The 13,803-nt window shown below is 27.7% G+C and overlaps 1 protein-coding gene across 1 annotated transcript; it reads left to right on the top strand.

Annotated features, from left to right (window-relative positions):
* Nucleotides 1–8,004: 8,004 nt before the first annotated feature.
* Nucleotides 8,005–12,516, top strand: LOC145742286 (receptor-type tyrosine-protein phosphatase epsilon-like). Its single transcript, XM_082560070.1, has 17 exons — nt 8,005–8,290; nt 8,367–8,451; nt 8,583–8,683; nt 8,747–8,895; nt 9,200–9,299; nt 9,431–9,507; nt 9,581–9,715; nt 9,956–10,090; nt 10,281–10,417; nt 10,497–10,632; nt 10,839–10,942; nt 11,030–11,169; nt 11,272–11,348; nt 11,478–11,594; nt 11,696–11,802; nt 11,912–12,034; nt 12,306–12,516. The coding sequence occupies exons 1-17, from the start codon at nt 8,005–8,007 to the stop codon at nt 12,514–12,516; spliced, it is 2,220 nt and encodes a 739-aa protein (XP_082416196.1).
* Nucleotides 12,517–13,803: the final 1,287 nt, after the last annotated feature.

Raw genomic sequence — 13,803 nt, 5'->3', positions numbered from 1 at the left:
TTAATAAAAATCAATTTTAAGAATTTAAAATTTACTATAATTTATATCCTAATATTACCAACTTAAAACTGGGTTAAATATTAGTTTTTGTTTGTATTATATTTTTAATGCTTGTTTGTTTATTAAAAATCAAAGGTTCGTAATATTCTTAGTTAATGTTTATGCATATCTTTTTTTATTTATAAAAATTTATGTTAAAAAAAATCAAATATTTTCGAACCATATTTTATTTATCAAATAAATCTAGTTTTTATTTTTATTCTTACTAATCCGAATTTTGAAATCGAATAACTTTTGATTTTGTGTATATTAATTTTTAAAATTTTAGTATGTTGTTTATTATCATATTGTGTTTCAATCCTCCTATTTTGATAGTTTAAATATTATTAATTAGTAATTAATAGGTGTTTGTTTATTAAAATTTAGAGATCATTAATAAGTTTTCAAATTTTGGTCAGTTATATATCATAATATTAATAACTCGAAAATGGATTAAAAATTTAATTTTTGTTTGTTTATTATATTTAAATTCTTGTTTGTTTATTAAAAATTAAAGTTTGATATTAAGCATTTAAAATTTAATATAATGTATTTTATGATATTAGTAATTAAAATACATGTTTAAAAAATAATTTTTGTTTGTTCATTTTATTTAAATGCTTGTTTATTTATTAAAAATCAAAAATCAATTTTGGGAATTTAAAATTTAGTAAAATGTATATCTTGATATTAACAACATAGAACTGGGTTGAAAAATTAATTTTATTTGTATAAGATATATAAATGCTTGTTTGTTTATTAAAAATCAAAGATATGTAAAATTCTTAGTTAAGGTGTAAGCATATTTTTTTAATTATAAAAATTTATGCTAAACATAATCAAATAATTTCGAACCATATTTTATTTATCAAATAAATCTAGTTGTTTTTATTCTTATTTGACGAATTTTGAAAGACGATAACTTTTGTTCTTTAAAAGTAAAAGTTCTAAATTTTTAGTATGTTTGTTATTATCTCAACGAATCGCAAACCTCCTATTAACGACATTTAAATGTCACTAATTACTAATTAATATATTTTATTATTAAAATTTAAAGATTAAATTTTCTGAAATTTTAATATGTTGTAGGTATTATTATTTTGTATGTTGCTGTTTAAAATGAAGATTTAACTCTAGCTAAATATCGTTTAATCATTATTTTAGTTTTTTTTTATAAAATAACGAATCAGTGTGAGTTTAACGCTTGAATAATTTAATAGCGTTCTGGTCGCCGTCAAAAATCGTCCTTTTCGCTGTCAATTAAAGTAAAAAATATTGGTTGAAAATTTAAGTAAAATGTTAAAGGATAAGTCAAAAATGTGTAAAATTTTTTTTTTTAATTGTTTTGTTATTATTAAATTTTAATACTTGTTTAATTACTAAAAAATTAAAATCGGTATTTTGCTTTTAAATTTAGTTTACTTTTCTATTACAATATCAATAAATGCGTGTTCGTTTGTTAAAATTAGGTTTAAATATAAAAAAGTTCATATTTAAATTTATAATTTAATTAATAAACCTACCAAATAAATTATATTTATAAAAAAGAATCAAACGATTTCGAACCATATTTTATTTATCAAATAAATCTAGTTTTTTTTAATATATTATTACTTAAATTTTTTTGTGGTTGAGGTAGTATATTTAATTATTCAAGATTTGAATATTTCCAATTTTTATTTTAAAATTAGTTAATTAATCGCCTAAACACTATAAAATACGGCTTAAAACAGAGCACACTTTCTAACCTATTGCTAAATTACGTACGTTTGTCCGGAATGGTAAATGTTACTACAATTCGTTTTAAAGCGACTCTTTATTTTTTATTTTAAAGGCCTATTGGGACATACTTACGAAAATTAAGTTTAAGCTTTACTATTATATTCTTGTTTATTTTCTTGTTTGTTTAAATATATGATTTGGCAAAAAAACAAAATCGTAGAATGTTTTTTTTTAAATTTCTTTTTTATTTTGCTCTCTCTTTATAAATATCTATTTTTTTAACGACATTAGTTAGTATGTTAAAAAACGTATTTTCAGATATAAACGAATGTGCATCATCACCCTGTCATGGGCAAACATGTCGTGATGGAGTTAACATGTTTACCTGTGATTGTATAAACTCGGGCTATACTGGAGATTTATGCGAAATTAGTAACTTTACAAAATATTTTTTATATTTATAAAAAAAAATTTAAAGGTTGTTAATTTAACACGGTAAATTTGTTATTTTTAAAAATTTAAATTCTGTTTATATAAACAATATAATTTGCACAATGAATTGATATGGGTTAAAATAACGTTTATTAACATTAGATATAAATGAGTGCCAGCCAAATCCTTGTCAAAATGGAGGAACTTGTAGTGATGGAGTTAATGATTACATATGTAGTTGTTCGATTGGATATGAAGGAAAAAATTGCGAAAAGAGTAAGATATATTTTGATATGTATCATTATAACAATAAGGATTAATTTGAGATATAATTTTTTAAGAAAAGGGTTTACGCGCCAAACATAAAATTCTATTTAATTAATATTTTTTTATAGCAGGCGATTTTTCTTAAATACGCACATTTCACATTACTTTATTCTCTTTATATACTGTGAATTAATATGACTTTAACGTTTAAATAAGTATTATTTATTGTGAATTTAAAATAATCGTCAGCTTTCTAATTTTGTTATAGTTCAATTTAAAGTGGTTTACCCGAGCTCACAAACTATTATTCAGGGTCAAGACCTAACAATATGGTTTGAGGTCTTTGTTTATACTAGGAAAAGCGTTCGTTGTTACTTAAACTTTGACGGAAAAAATATATTTACATCTAATGTTATAGCATTTGAACAGAGGTAGATAAACTTGATTTTTTATTATTTTGCAAATAAATTAATAAATTAATATCATTTTATCAAAAGCAATAAAAAATAATAATAATGTGTTTAGATCTTTAAATGTTACCCACGTAATTAAAGACGTTGATTCTGGTAGTGCTGGTAGCTATTCACTTAGATGTGAATTTACATCAACTGGTGAAGATGTTGCTCAAGTAAACTACAAATTAGATGTTGTTGTTCATGGTAAGTACAGAACATTTTGGCGCCTCTTGTTAGTTTTAACGTTGATAATTTTCGTTTTTTGCGTATACTCACGTATTTTAGATAAAAGTTAAGTACAATATTTTATTATGATTTTTTTACCAATGTCTTAGATTTTATAAAAAAGATCACTTTACAAAACATGCATTGAATACGTCCCTATTTAGATATTTTCACATAAAACACAAGAAGTATAAAGCCTACCATACTTTATAAAAACCATGGTTGCTTAAACTGGCTGATTGCCAGTTTCTGAAAGGAAATGTGAAATCGCCTAACTTTACTGCAAAGTGTTCGCCTAACTTTACTGCAAAGAAAGAGAATTTAAAACGATAATCTAATAGAGTTATAACAAAACGTTTAAATTTGTATTTAAAATAAAGTTTTGAATCGTGATTGTGACTAATGTAACGAATTTGCCATTTTCTTGTTTACGCTAAGTGCTACCTGTAGTCACGTGTTTAGACCTTAAAGTCACATGTTTACACCGTATTAACTGTATTTGATTGTAGGGGATCAAACTATTCGTGATACGAGTTAATAGGAGATTGTACGAAACTTTCCGCAATAAAGTACTAATAAATGTACAACCACCCATTATACAAAAACTATAAGGCAATTTACGTTACGCTAATTACATCGCATGCATTGTTTTACAGTTCCTGCAACAATAGAAATATCTCAAGCAAACGTTAACGTAACAAGAACTTTATCACAATCTCAACCAACTACAATTGTTTGTTTTTCATCTGGTTATCCACTACCAAGTGTTAATTGGAAAAAAGGTGGAGTTGATATAACAAGGAACACAAATGATGTATATCAAATTTTTTCTTCTACTTCTACTTCCACAAAACGAAACACAACTTTAATGATTTCAAATGGGGTAAAATCATAAACATTTTAAAACATAATTTTATTAGCAATTTTGATAGAACATTAAATTTTAATGTACTTTTACATTGTAGGCTCATTTTACTGATTCAGGTGTATACAATTGTGATGCTTCAAATGTTATCGGATCGAACATGGCAGTATATCAAGTTACTCAAAACACAACTGTGACGGTGTTGGGTATGCGAGTATAAGTTGAAATATTAACTATGTTATATAAATGACTAGCTGAATAAATTTTTGTCGTTAGGAATACCGGAAAATGTTGTTCCACTTAATTACTTGGTGTTGCCGTCTAACAACAACGTTCAATTTACATGTGCCTTTGATGGAAATCCCTTACCTTTTATTGAATGGAGATTTGTTGATAACACAACTATACCTCGTACAAGTCAATTTAAGGTGAATATTTTTCTACATTTCATAACAACTTCAGTTAAAAAAAATTTTGTTTAAATTTTATTAGATAATTGATAAAACAAATTCTGAGGTGTATCGAGTAGAAAGTACTTTAACTGTTTATGGAACATCTTGTAAAGAAGTTGCTTTAACGAGATACAAATGTTTCGCTTCTAACTCTTTAACTTCGACATTTATACAAAGTGAACAATTTGTTATTAACAAAGGTGAGATGTGAATTTTTTTTTATTAGCCACGTTTTAGTAAAATTTATATGTAAATTGCAGACACCAGTAATTTAATTTTTGGGAAAGAAATGTTAAGTTGTAAAAAGGCTTCAAACTACTGCAAACAACAAGGTGGAAGTTTAGCAGTTTTTTCAAGTCAATTTTCTTTGGTGTCATCCTTATCATTTAAAGGTAATTAATTAAATTTTATATTAAATTAATAGTTTAAAGTAGCATGTTATATAAAATATAAAAATTCAACACTTTAAAGTTATATTAAATAAGGTAAAAATAGTAGTGTAACATTGAAAGGTATAATTTAGGAGCTGGACCATTTTGGATTTCTTCACAAACAGTTGAATATTTTACAAATTGGAAATATCCTGGTACTCAACCCCACCCTGATGGTTGTCTTTGTATTTATTTAAAGAAATTTGTTGGATATGCATATTATGCCTATGTAATTTGTGAAGGTAAATATACTTACCGTTTATATTTTTCCTTAACAACGTTGTCGATAACGTACGAATAATAAATAATAAACACAATTGTTAGTGGAAAATGTGATTGAACCAGAAATAAGTGTTAAAAGTGAAGTTTGTGATGGAACTAAACTAAATATTTCGTGGTCTATCATACCGGGAGCTTCATCTTTTCAACATAAACTTATTTATCAGGATTTATTCGGGCAAAAAGCTATTAAAAATAAAATTAGTTTGTATGTAATTTATATTTTTCGTATATACTTTAATTTTATCATAATCAAAAAACTAATGCATTTTTTATTAAAATTTTTTTTTAGTTTAAAGATATAATTTAAACACTAAATGTACATTGCAAAAATGTTGGTAATTGTAGGGTTTATCCAACCTTACCCCACGTGACCAACAATAGGTTGATCGGAGAATAAAATACGCCCCTTGATCACAGATTGACCCCAGTTAATATAAAAATAATGCCGATAATGGGCCCAGAATTGCAACTGTCTAACTCGACTGAAACAACAATTGAAATACTTTACAATGTATTCCAAATTCAGTACACAAGAAAAACAATTAACAAAACAATACTGGCCTAACACTTACAAATCGATATTACTTTTAACAAAAACTAACTAAAGACCATTTATGAATTGTTAGAACAGAGCGAATCGTATTCTAAAATATATGACGTACTAAAAATAACTCCGAAATCATTCCAAGTTGCCACACAAAAAATATAACACAAAAAAGGCGAAACACAAATCACGTGATTTCCTAAGAACGTTGGAAAAAGGAAAAAACTTAAATGACCAGGCGATAAGGCGATACAAAAAAGAAACGCACTAAGGCGGCTAATGGTGTCCAACTGAGTGTTAAATTGGATTTAAAATTAATGGAAAATATAAATTGTTTTTTCATATAAATGGACTTAACAGTAATAATTTCAACTATTTAGAAACGTTTTGTGAATTTTGTGAGTTTTAACATTTGTTACTGTTTATAACATTCTATTATTGCGGATTTATTTAAGTTTTTTTACTTTAGTACATCAAAAAAGACAATCTTGACAGATGTTGAAGTTGCGAATTATTTAGCTTCTGATTTACGGCCAGATAGTATTTATCAAATACAGGTTTGTACTATATTTTTGTAGTAAATATTTACGTTAAAACAATTTTAACATGTACAGGTTATTCCACAACTTGAAGGTTGTCAAAATTCAGTTTTACAAACATATACAGAAGCAACTACGTCTAATTTAAAGTTAAGTCCGCCATTTAACCCCAAATTGACTTACAACCCAAATGTACAAACTTGTACTCTAACTTGGACAAAACCAAAATTTTACAATTTTACAGGATTATATCAGGTATAAAAATTCATTAGGTGGTAGGTATTTAAAAAATAAACAAGCTGTAAAAATTATACATTAAACTACTAAAACGATCTTTATTTTTGATGTACTAATGATTCCAAAACAGGCTTATTCAAAAGTTTAAGTTGGATGTATTTTTCAGGTGCGTTACTATGAGGAAGTAAACATAAAACGCAATGACGTAACGTTTCCTACTAGTCAAGCTATTACAACAGTTTTGCCGTTAAATCAAACTAGTTTTACAATCACAATAACCAAACCAAATACCGACTACACATTTCAAGTTGGAGCAGTTGCTATTAGTCCGTGCGAAAATAGAGTGCCAATAAGTTTTTCTGAACACATGACTGGGATCTGCATTACGTTATCAGAAGGTGTGTTACCAAATTGATTACTTCATAAATCGTAAAACAACTTATTTTAAAAACATCTCCTACAATTGTTATATGTTTATTATTTAGCAAACGTTAATTAACATTCATTTTTTAATACTTTTAGCGCCAATAAATGTCAATGTTCCTACTGAATCTTCTATAACCAACAATCAAGTAACTTTAACCTTAGAAAGTTCTAACGAAAGAAATGGAGCAATAAGGTAAGTTGACAAGTTGTTAAATTTGTCAGTTTATTTTAATCACAGTTGTAATAAAACTAAATTGACTACATTTTTTTTAATTTTTAGCTGTTATTTTGTAATAGTTAAACAAGGGCAAACAAACGAAAGTTATAAGACTAAGGACAATCCAAACGATATCTCAGATGATAGTTATATTGCCTTGGCTCTAGGGGTCAACTGAAAATGAGGGAATGGAAATTGAAGGAACGGAAAATGAAGGAACGGAAAATGAAGGAACCGGAAAATGAAGGAACGGAAAATGAAGGAACCGGAAAATGAAGGAACCGGAAAATGAAGGAACCGGAAAATGAAGGAACGGAAAATGAGGGAACCGGAAAATGAAGGAACGGAAATTGAAGGAAAGTGAAAAAAGGAATAGCGGAATTCTAAAAAAATAAAACGCGGAAATACCGTTGACTGTTTATTTAGGTTTACTGTCATTTATTTGAGAACTGATAAGCGATAATGAGTTAATTTTTATTACCCCAGCATACCCTAACCCTCTTCTATAAAATGCCCGTTTATTTCTAAAATAATATCGATTTAAATACAAATAAATAGTCAACGGTATTTCCGCGTTTTATTTTTTTAGAATTCCGCCTTTCCTTTTTTCACTTTCCTTCAATTTCCGTTCCTTCATTTTCCGGTTCCTTCATTTTCCGTTCCTTCATTTTCCGGTTCCTTCATTTTCCGTTCCTTCATTTTCCGGTTCCTTCATTTTCCGTTCCTTCATTTTCCGGTTCCTTCATTTTCCGTTCCTTCAATTTCCGTTCCTTCATTTTCCATTCCCTCAAATTCCGCGTCCCCGGCTCTAGCAGGGTAATAAAATAAAATGTATTTTAATTTAAAAGATTATACATTTTTTTAACAAGAAATGAGACATATTTATTTACTTTGTAGATTTTCGGAAACCATTGAAATAGTTTTAGGAGATAACACAGATACATGCTGTGGTGTCAATGGTGAAACCACGTCCTGTAATAACGAAGCAAAACGTAAGCGACGGCAGTCCAACCCGGTAATAAGAGGACAGAATCGACCTTTGACCCAAGGTTCTACATATCAATACTACGTCATTACTGCGACAGTTGTTGGTGATGGAACTATTGACTATAGAAGCAGCCCCATATCTGAACCAATAATTTTACCGTTAGAAAAAGGTAATTTTTTTCAATCTCGTTTAAAAAAAAATACTTTAGTGCACCTAAATATTTTAAATTTAATCATATTTAACAGAAGGCAACAACACGGGCTTAATAATCGGAGTTGTGATTGCTGCTGTGTTGATATTCATTATATTTGGAATTGTATTTTTTCAAAGGTGGGATTAAAAATAATTAGCATAAGTAATATTCGATCAATTTTAATTAAACTTTTTAATGTTAATTTTATGTATGTTTAATTACAAGAACCATTTTTGAATTCTTTGTTTAAGATGTATATTTATTTTAGAAATAAAATACAAGGTTATTTTATGAAACAAAAATCAGCAACACCAAATACCCATGAATACGGAGGACCAATTTCTATGGGTGGTATTATTGATCACAGAGGTGAACTATCAGTTTAAAAACACAATCATACAATTCACTAAATATATTCTTATTTTTTCATAGAAAGCCAGGAGCTTGTAAATGCTGATATCTATGAAAACGTTGCCTGTGTTGATCAATTCCAACCTTATGTGATACAGGCTAGTGATCTCATTACAGTTTATAACTTTAAACGTGAACAAGAAGATAAAGAATTTGTAAAAGAATTCAAGGTAACTTATAGTTTCTCAAAAAATTTTAAAGTACAAATTGTGCTAATAAATAAATATTTTTTGTGAAGCAAAACAAACTGGCCGGGGCCTATTTCAGTGAGTAGATTGTTGTACCTTGTTGGTACCTTATGCTGTAAATTATTGACACAAGACAATATAATACTATCACACTAAGATTATTTAAAGCAATATTTTAAACAAGGCAAACATATAATAACAAGTCGTATTAGTAAGGAGGTAGCTTAAATATATTTAGAACAATTTTTTTGTTATGTAAGTTTATTGTTTTATACGTTGTTTTTAGACGGATTTGCCCGAGGTGCTCTCTATCTCTAAAGTAACAAACGTGGTTGCAAGAACGAAGGAAAATATAGCAAAAAATCGATATAAAAATATAAGTCCAAGTAAGATCTTATTTTTAATCGAAATATTAAAGTAATGTTTACACAATCGTTAAAACACCTAATCGTAAAGACAATTTAAGATTTTTTTTTAATAAAAAATATCATTTTTCTGTTGAATGGTTTATAAAAAGGTGATATTTCTCGAGTTGTGTTGCAAAAGATTGGGGGAGATCCTCATTCAGATTACATTAACGCATCGTACATCGACGTAAGTTATGTGAATCCCATTTTACTATATTTTTTACTTTGTACAAGATACTTATAGTTTATTTATAATAAAGGGCGCCAATAAGGCAAAGAAATTCATAGCAGCTCAAGGACCTAAAGATAATACCGTAAACGATTTTTGGAGAATGATAATGGAAAATAATTGTAATGTTATAGTTATGCTAGCGCTAGTTAGAGAAAATGAAAAGGTAAAAAATATATTAATGAATAAAATTCGCCTCGATATGTCATTTTTTAAAATTTAACTTTTGTCAATTGTTGAAGATAAATACAAATTGTACAAATTTTAATTGTTGCATGTACCTTGAAAATCAAGACTGCTGCACTTTTGCTCTAGACTTTGTTGGTTATCACTATAGTGCTTCGCTATAATAGATTATAATAGAACAAATCGTTATAATAGATTGATTAAGACCTATTACTTTAAGGATAAATGTGCCAAATATTGGCCTGATCTCGGGGAGAAAGTAACTTATGGTTTAATAATAATCAAGTCAGTTGTTGAAGTCAATGTTGGAGAATATACAAAGAGAACATTTGAAGTTTCACTAAAGGAATTTAAAGTAAGATTTTTCGAAAATTAAATTAAATATTTCAAATTTTGAGGGATACCGATTTTTAAGTTTAAAAGTATATTATATACATGAAGTGATCTTTATATTTATGTTGATATTTTTTTATTCTTGTTATATCTATTGAATCAGGTTTAAACCTATTTTATGTAATGTATTTTTTATTACATTGTTCTTTTAGAAAACCATGGCTGTTGAACAATTTCAATATTTGTCCTGGCCAGATCACGGTATACCAGACACAACGTCTACTCTGATAAGATTACACCGAGCTGTTGTACAAATGTCTGTATCTGGACCTATAGTTGTTCACTGCAGGTTTTTTGTTTGTTTTGATAAATTTTAAATTTTTTAAACCATAAATAAAACTGTTTTATTAAAAATATGTGATTGTTAGTGCTGGAGTAGGAAGAACTGGAACGTTTATCGGACTTGATTTATTACAAGAAGAATTGGAAAAAACAAATAGCGTTAATGTGTTTAAATGTGTTCATGATATGAGGCTGAACAGAACCGACATGGTGCAATCAGTGGTAATTAAACATTAACTAAATCACTTTTTAAAATATTTTCTAGTCGCCATGCAAAATAAATTGTTTAACAGATCTGTTTAAAACGTGTTATAAATTTTAACATAAGGATTTAACATATTAGACAAACCCTTTAACAAACAATTTTTTTGTTTGTGCACTAAAAGTTTTTATTCCAATTCAATCCAAGTTTTACAATTTTTATGTAGGGACAATACATAATGTTGCATAAAATGCTGGCAGAAATAGCAACTTTCGGAAATACTGAGATTGGTGTACAAAACTTTAGTGACCATTTGGCAATGTTAAAAAAGTATTTCGAAATATAAAATTTAAACATTGTTTAACTTTTAAAGATTTTTTATATATAAGGATACTAACGCAGCATTCATGTTTATAGGGTATCTCAAGAAAGCGATAAGACCATCGTTCAAACTGAGTTTAAAAACCTGTCTTGTATACCACCATCATTTACGGAAACAAAACGAGCTTATCAAGAAACAAATAAGATAGTTTACAAAAAATCGTCGATTATACCATGTGCGTGTAAAAAAAAATTGGCATAAATTTTTGCTTACATTTATTTAAATACATTTAAACACTGACTGACATTTAAATATAACTTATACATTTTAAATGTAGATGACCACAACGTGCCTTCAGTTGATATGTGCGATGACCTCGGAGTACCAATGTACCTTAATGCGTCAACAATTAAGGCAAGAATATGTCGTTATTTATTTTTTAAGTAGGGTTATAATTTATAAAAAAATGAATTTTATCCTAATATAGTTTTATTTCTAAAATTATACCACCGAGCTTTTATGTTAAAAATTGTCATGCTACAGGCATATGCTAACGGATATTACTACATTGTCGCTGAAGATCCTCTTCCGAACAGAGTTGAATTGTTTTTGAGATGTATAATCGACAACCGAATAAGCTGTGTTGTTATGTTAGCTGAGGTATTTCTATAGTTTATTAAGAAAAAAATTAGTAAATGCCTTTTAAATCATTTGTACATTTTTTTAATCTGATTCATCTTGTGTTAAATATTGGGCAAAAGATTTGGAGACTGTTAAATTCAATGACGTCACAGTTCACACTGTTTCGACTACCAACAACCCTGAATATATCGAACGAACCTTGGAAATTTCACTTGAGGGTGTACCGGTAAGATTTATTTTTTCTTTCGTTAAAAAGTTTATAATAGTCCTTTACAATATTTTTTACATTTGTTACTTTTTTACAACATGGTAAATGATTTTTTTTCACAATTTAGGAAACATACACAGTTCAACAGATTTCGTACACAAAATGGAAAAAGGAAAATAGGCCACCCGACTGTTCAACTGCCCTGGAAATTTTGTCTAAAGTCGAAGCGTTTTTGCCAAAAGCTGTTCCAGTAAAGGGAAAGAAACACATTGCATTGTATCATTGCAGGTAATTTCTTGCTTTTATAAAATCAAGCTTCTTTAGATGTTATAATTAAATAGGGCCACAGTTCATTTAAAAAATAATTGTATTATTGTTAAATGCGACTTGCGTATAAAACTTCGATAATTCCACTTTTGTAGGTTTTCACGTTAAATAAAATCTTAACGTTGTTATGGAATTGCATTACGGGACGAAAACCTAGCAAAATAAATAAATTAAAACTTATATTTTATCGTCAGTGACGGATCGGATAAATGTGGCACAATGTGCGGGATTTCGAATCTTTTGGACCGGCTCAAAAACGAGAACAAAGTCGATGTATTTCGAACAATTAAGGACCTGAGAGACGCGAGGGAAAACATGGTTGGCAGTGAAACAAATTACGAGTTTTGCTACAAAGTAATTTCTCAGTATATTCAATCGTTCGATCTCTACGGAAATTTCAAGTAACAATGGTGTTCTGTTTATTCACCGGTTTGCTGATTTTAGTTCACAAAAAAAAACTTTGCACATTTTTTGCATTTCGTTATTTAGGACGATATTGCCTCGGTCTTATAATCATGATCAATTTTTTGTGCAATTGTTTACAGACATTGTTTTTTTGCACTTTCATCATGCATGTTATATAGAAGATTTTTATATAGATTTATATATATATATATATATATATATATATCATAAATATTAACAATGTGTTACCAAACAAAACAAAACCAAAATTAAAAAATAAATACATTATATGCTGTACCAAGTTAATAAATTAATGGTAGCAACCCACATGTTGCAAAAATTGATTAAAAATATATATATTATTTATTAACGGGTATGTTAAGTGTAATGTTTTTTGGCTGGACTAAGACGGAAACATTTCTCGTTACTTCGCTATAGTTCAGTCAAGAAAAGGAAACAATAAGTTAGATAACTGTAGAACTTTTAACTTGAAGATGGCAAATTGATATATACGTTTTCTGCGTAGTATAATACATTGCTGCGTAGTATAATAAAAATTGAAAAAATTTTTAAAGAATACCTGTTAAAACAGCTAATAAGGCTCTTATGAATTGCTTAAAACTAATTGCTTAAATAATTTTAAAAACCATATAACTTACATAGTTAAAATAAAAGCTGGTAAATGAACCGTAGGTTTTGTATATTAGTACGTTTAGCTTATTTTTTATAGTTAAAGTTTAAGATATAGTCCTATGACAACGCATTTAAAATATACTTTAACAAAATTGTACTTTGCAAAGTATGTAACTTAAAACCAATATATATATAAAAATAAAATAATTTTAAATTATGCCAGCAGTAGTTTGATGACATCACGCGTTTGCTTCATACAACTGTTATTACATTTTACAAGTTGTTTTTTATTAAAACTTTGTTTAAAGCAAAGGCGTCTATTTGTTTTAATTGGTTTACACTTTATAATCTAATGAATGATTCTTTGTTTTGATCACGATATTGGACATGTTTAAACGGGTAGCGATAAAACAAAAAAATTGATAATTTGATAAGATTGATTTACTATTCTGACATGGACTTGAAAGTATTTGTTCATAAAACTGTTTGTATGGAAAATCGTTTATAAAAATCTTTTATTATCATTGTTGATTACAATTTATATCATATGGCGTCATTTCGTATTATAATTGTGGCAGAGTGTGTCATACAAGAAAAAAATGTAAACCATGTTTGATTAAGGAAATTGTTTATTTGTTCTGTTGTGCAGTTATT

Source organism: Corella eumyota, chromosome 2 (assembly GCF_963082875.1).
Source record: "Corella eumyota chromosome 2, kaCorEumy4.1, whole genome shotgun sequence".
Taxonomy (NCBI): Eukaryota; Metazoa; Chordata; class Ascidiacea; order Phlebobranchia; family Corellidae; genus Corella; species Corella eumyota.
Note: the sequence above shows the minus strand (reverse complement) of the source record. Positions and strands in the feature narration are given on the sequence as shown.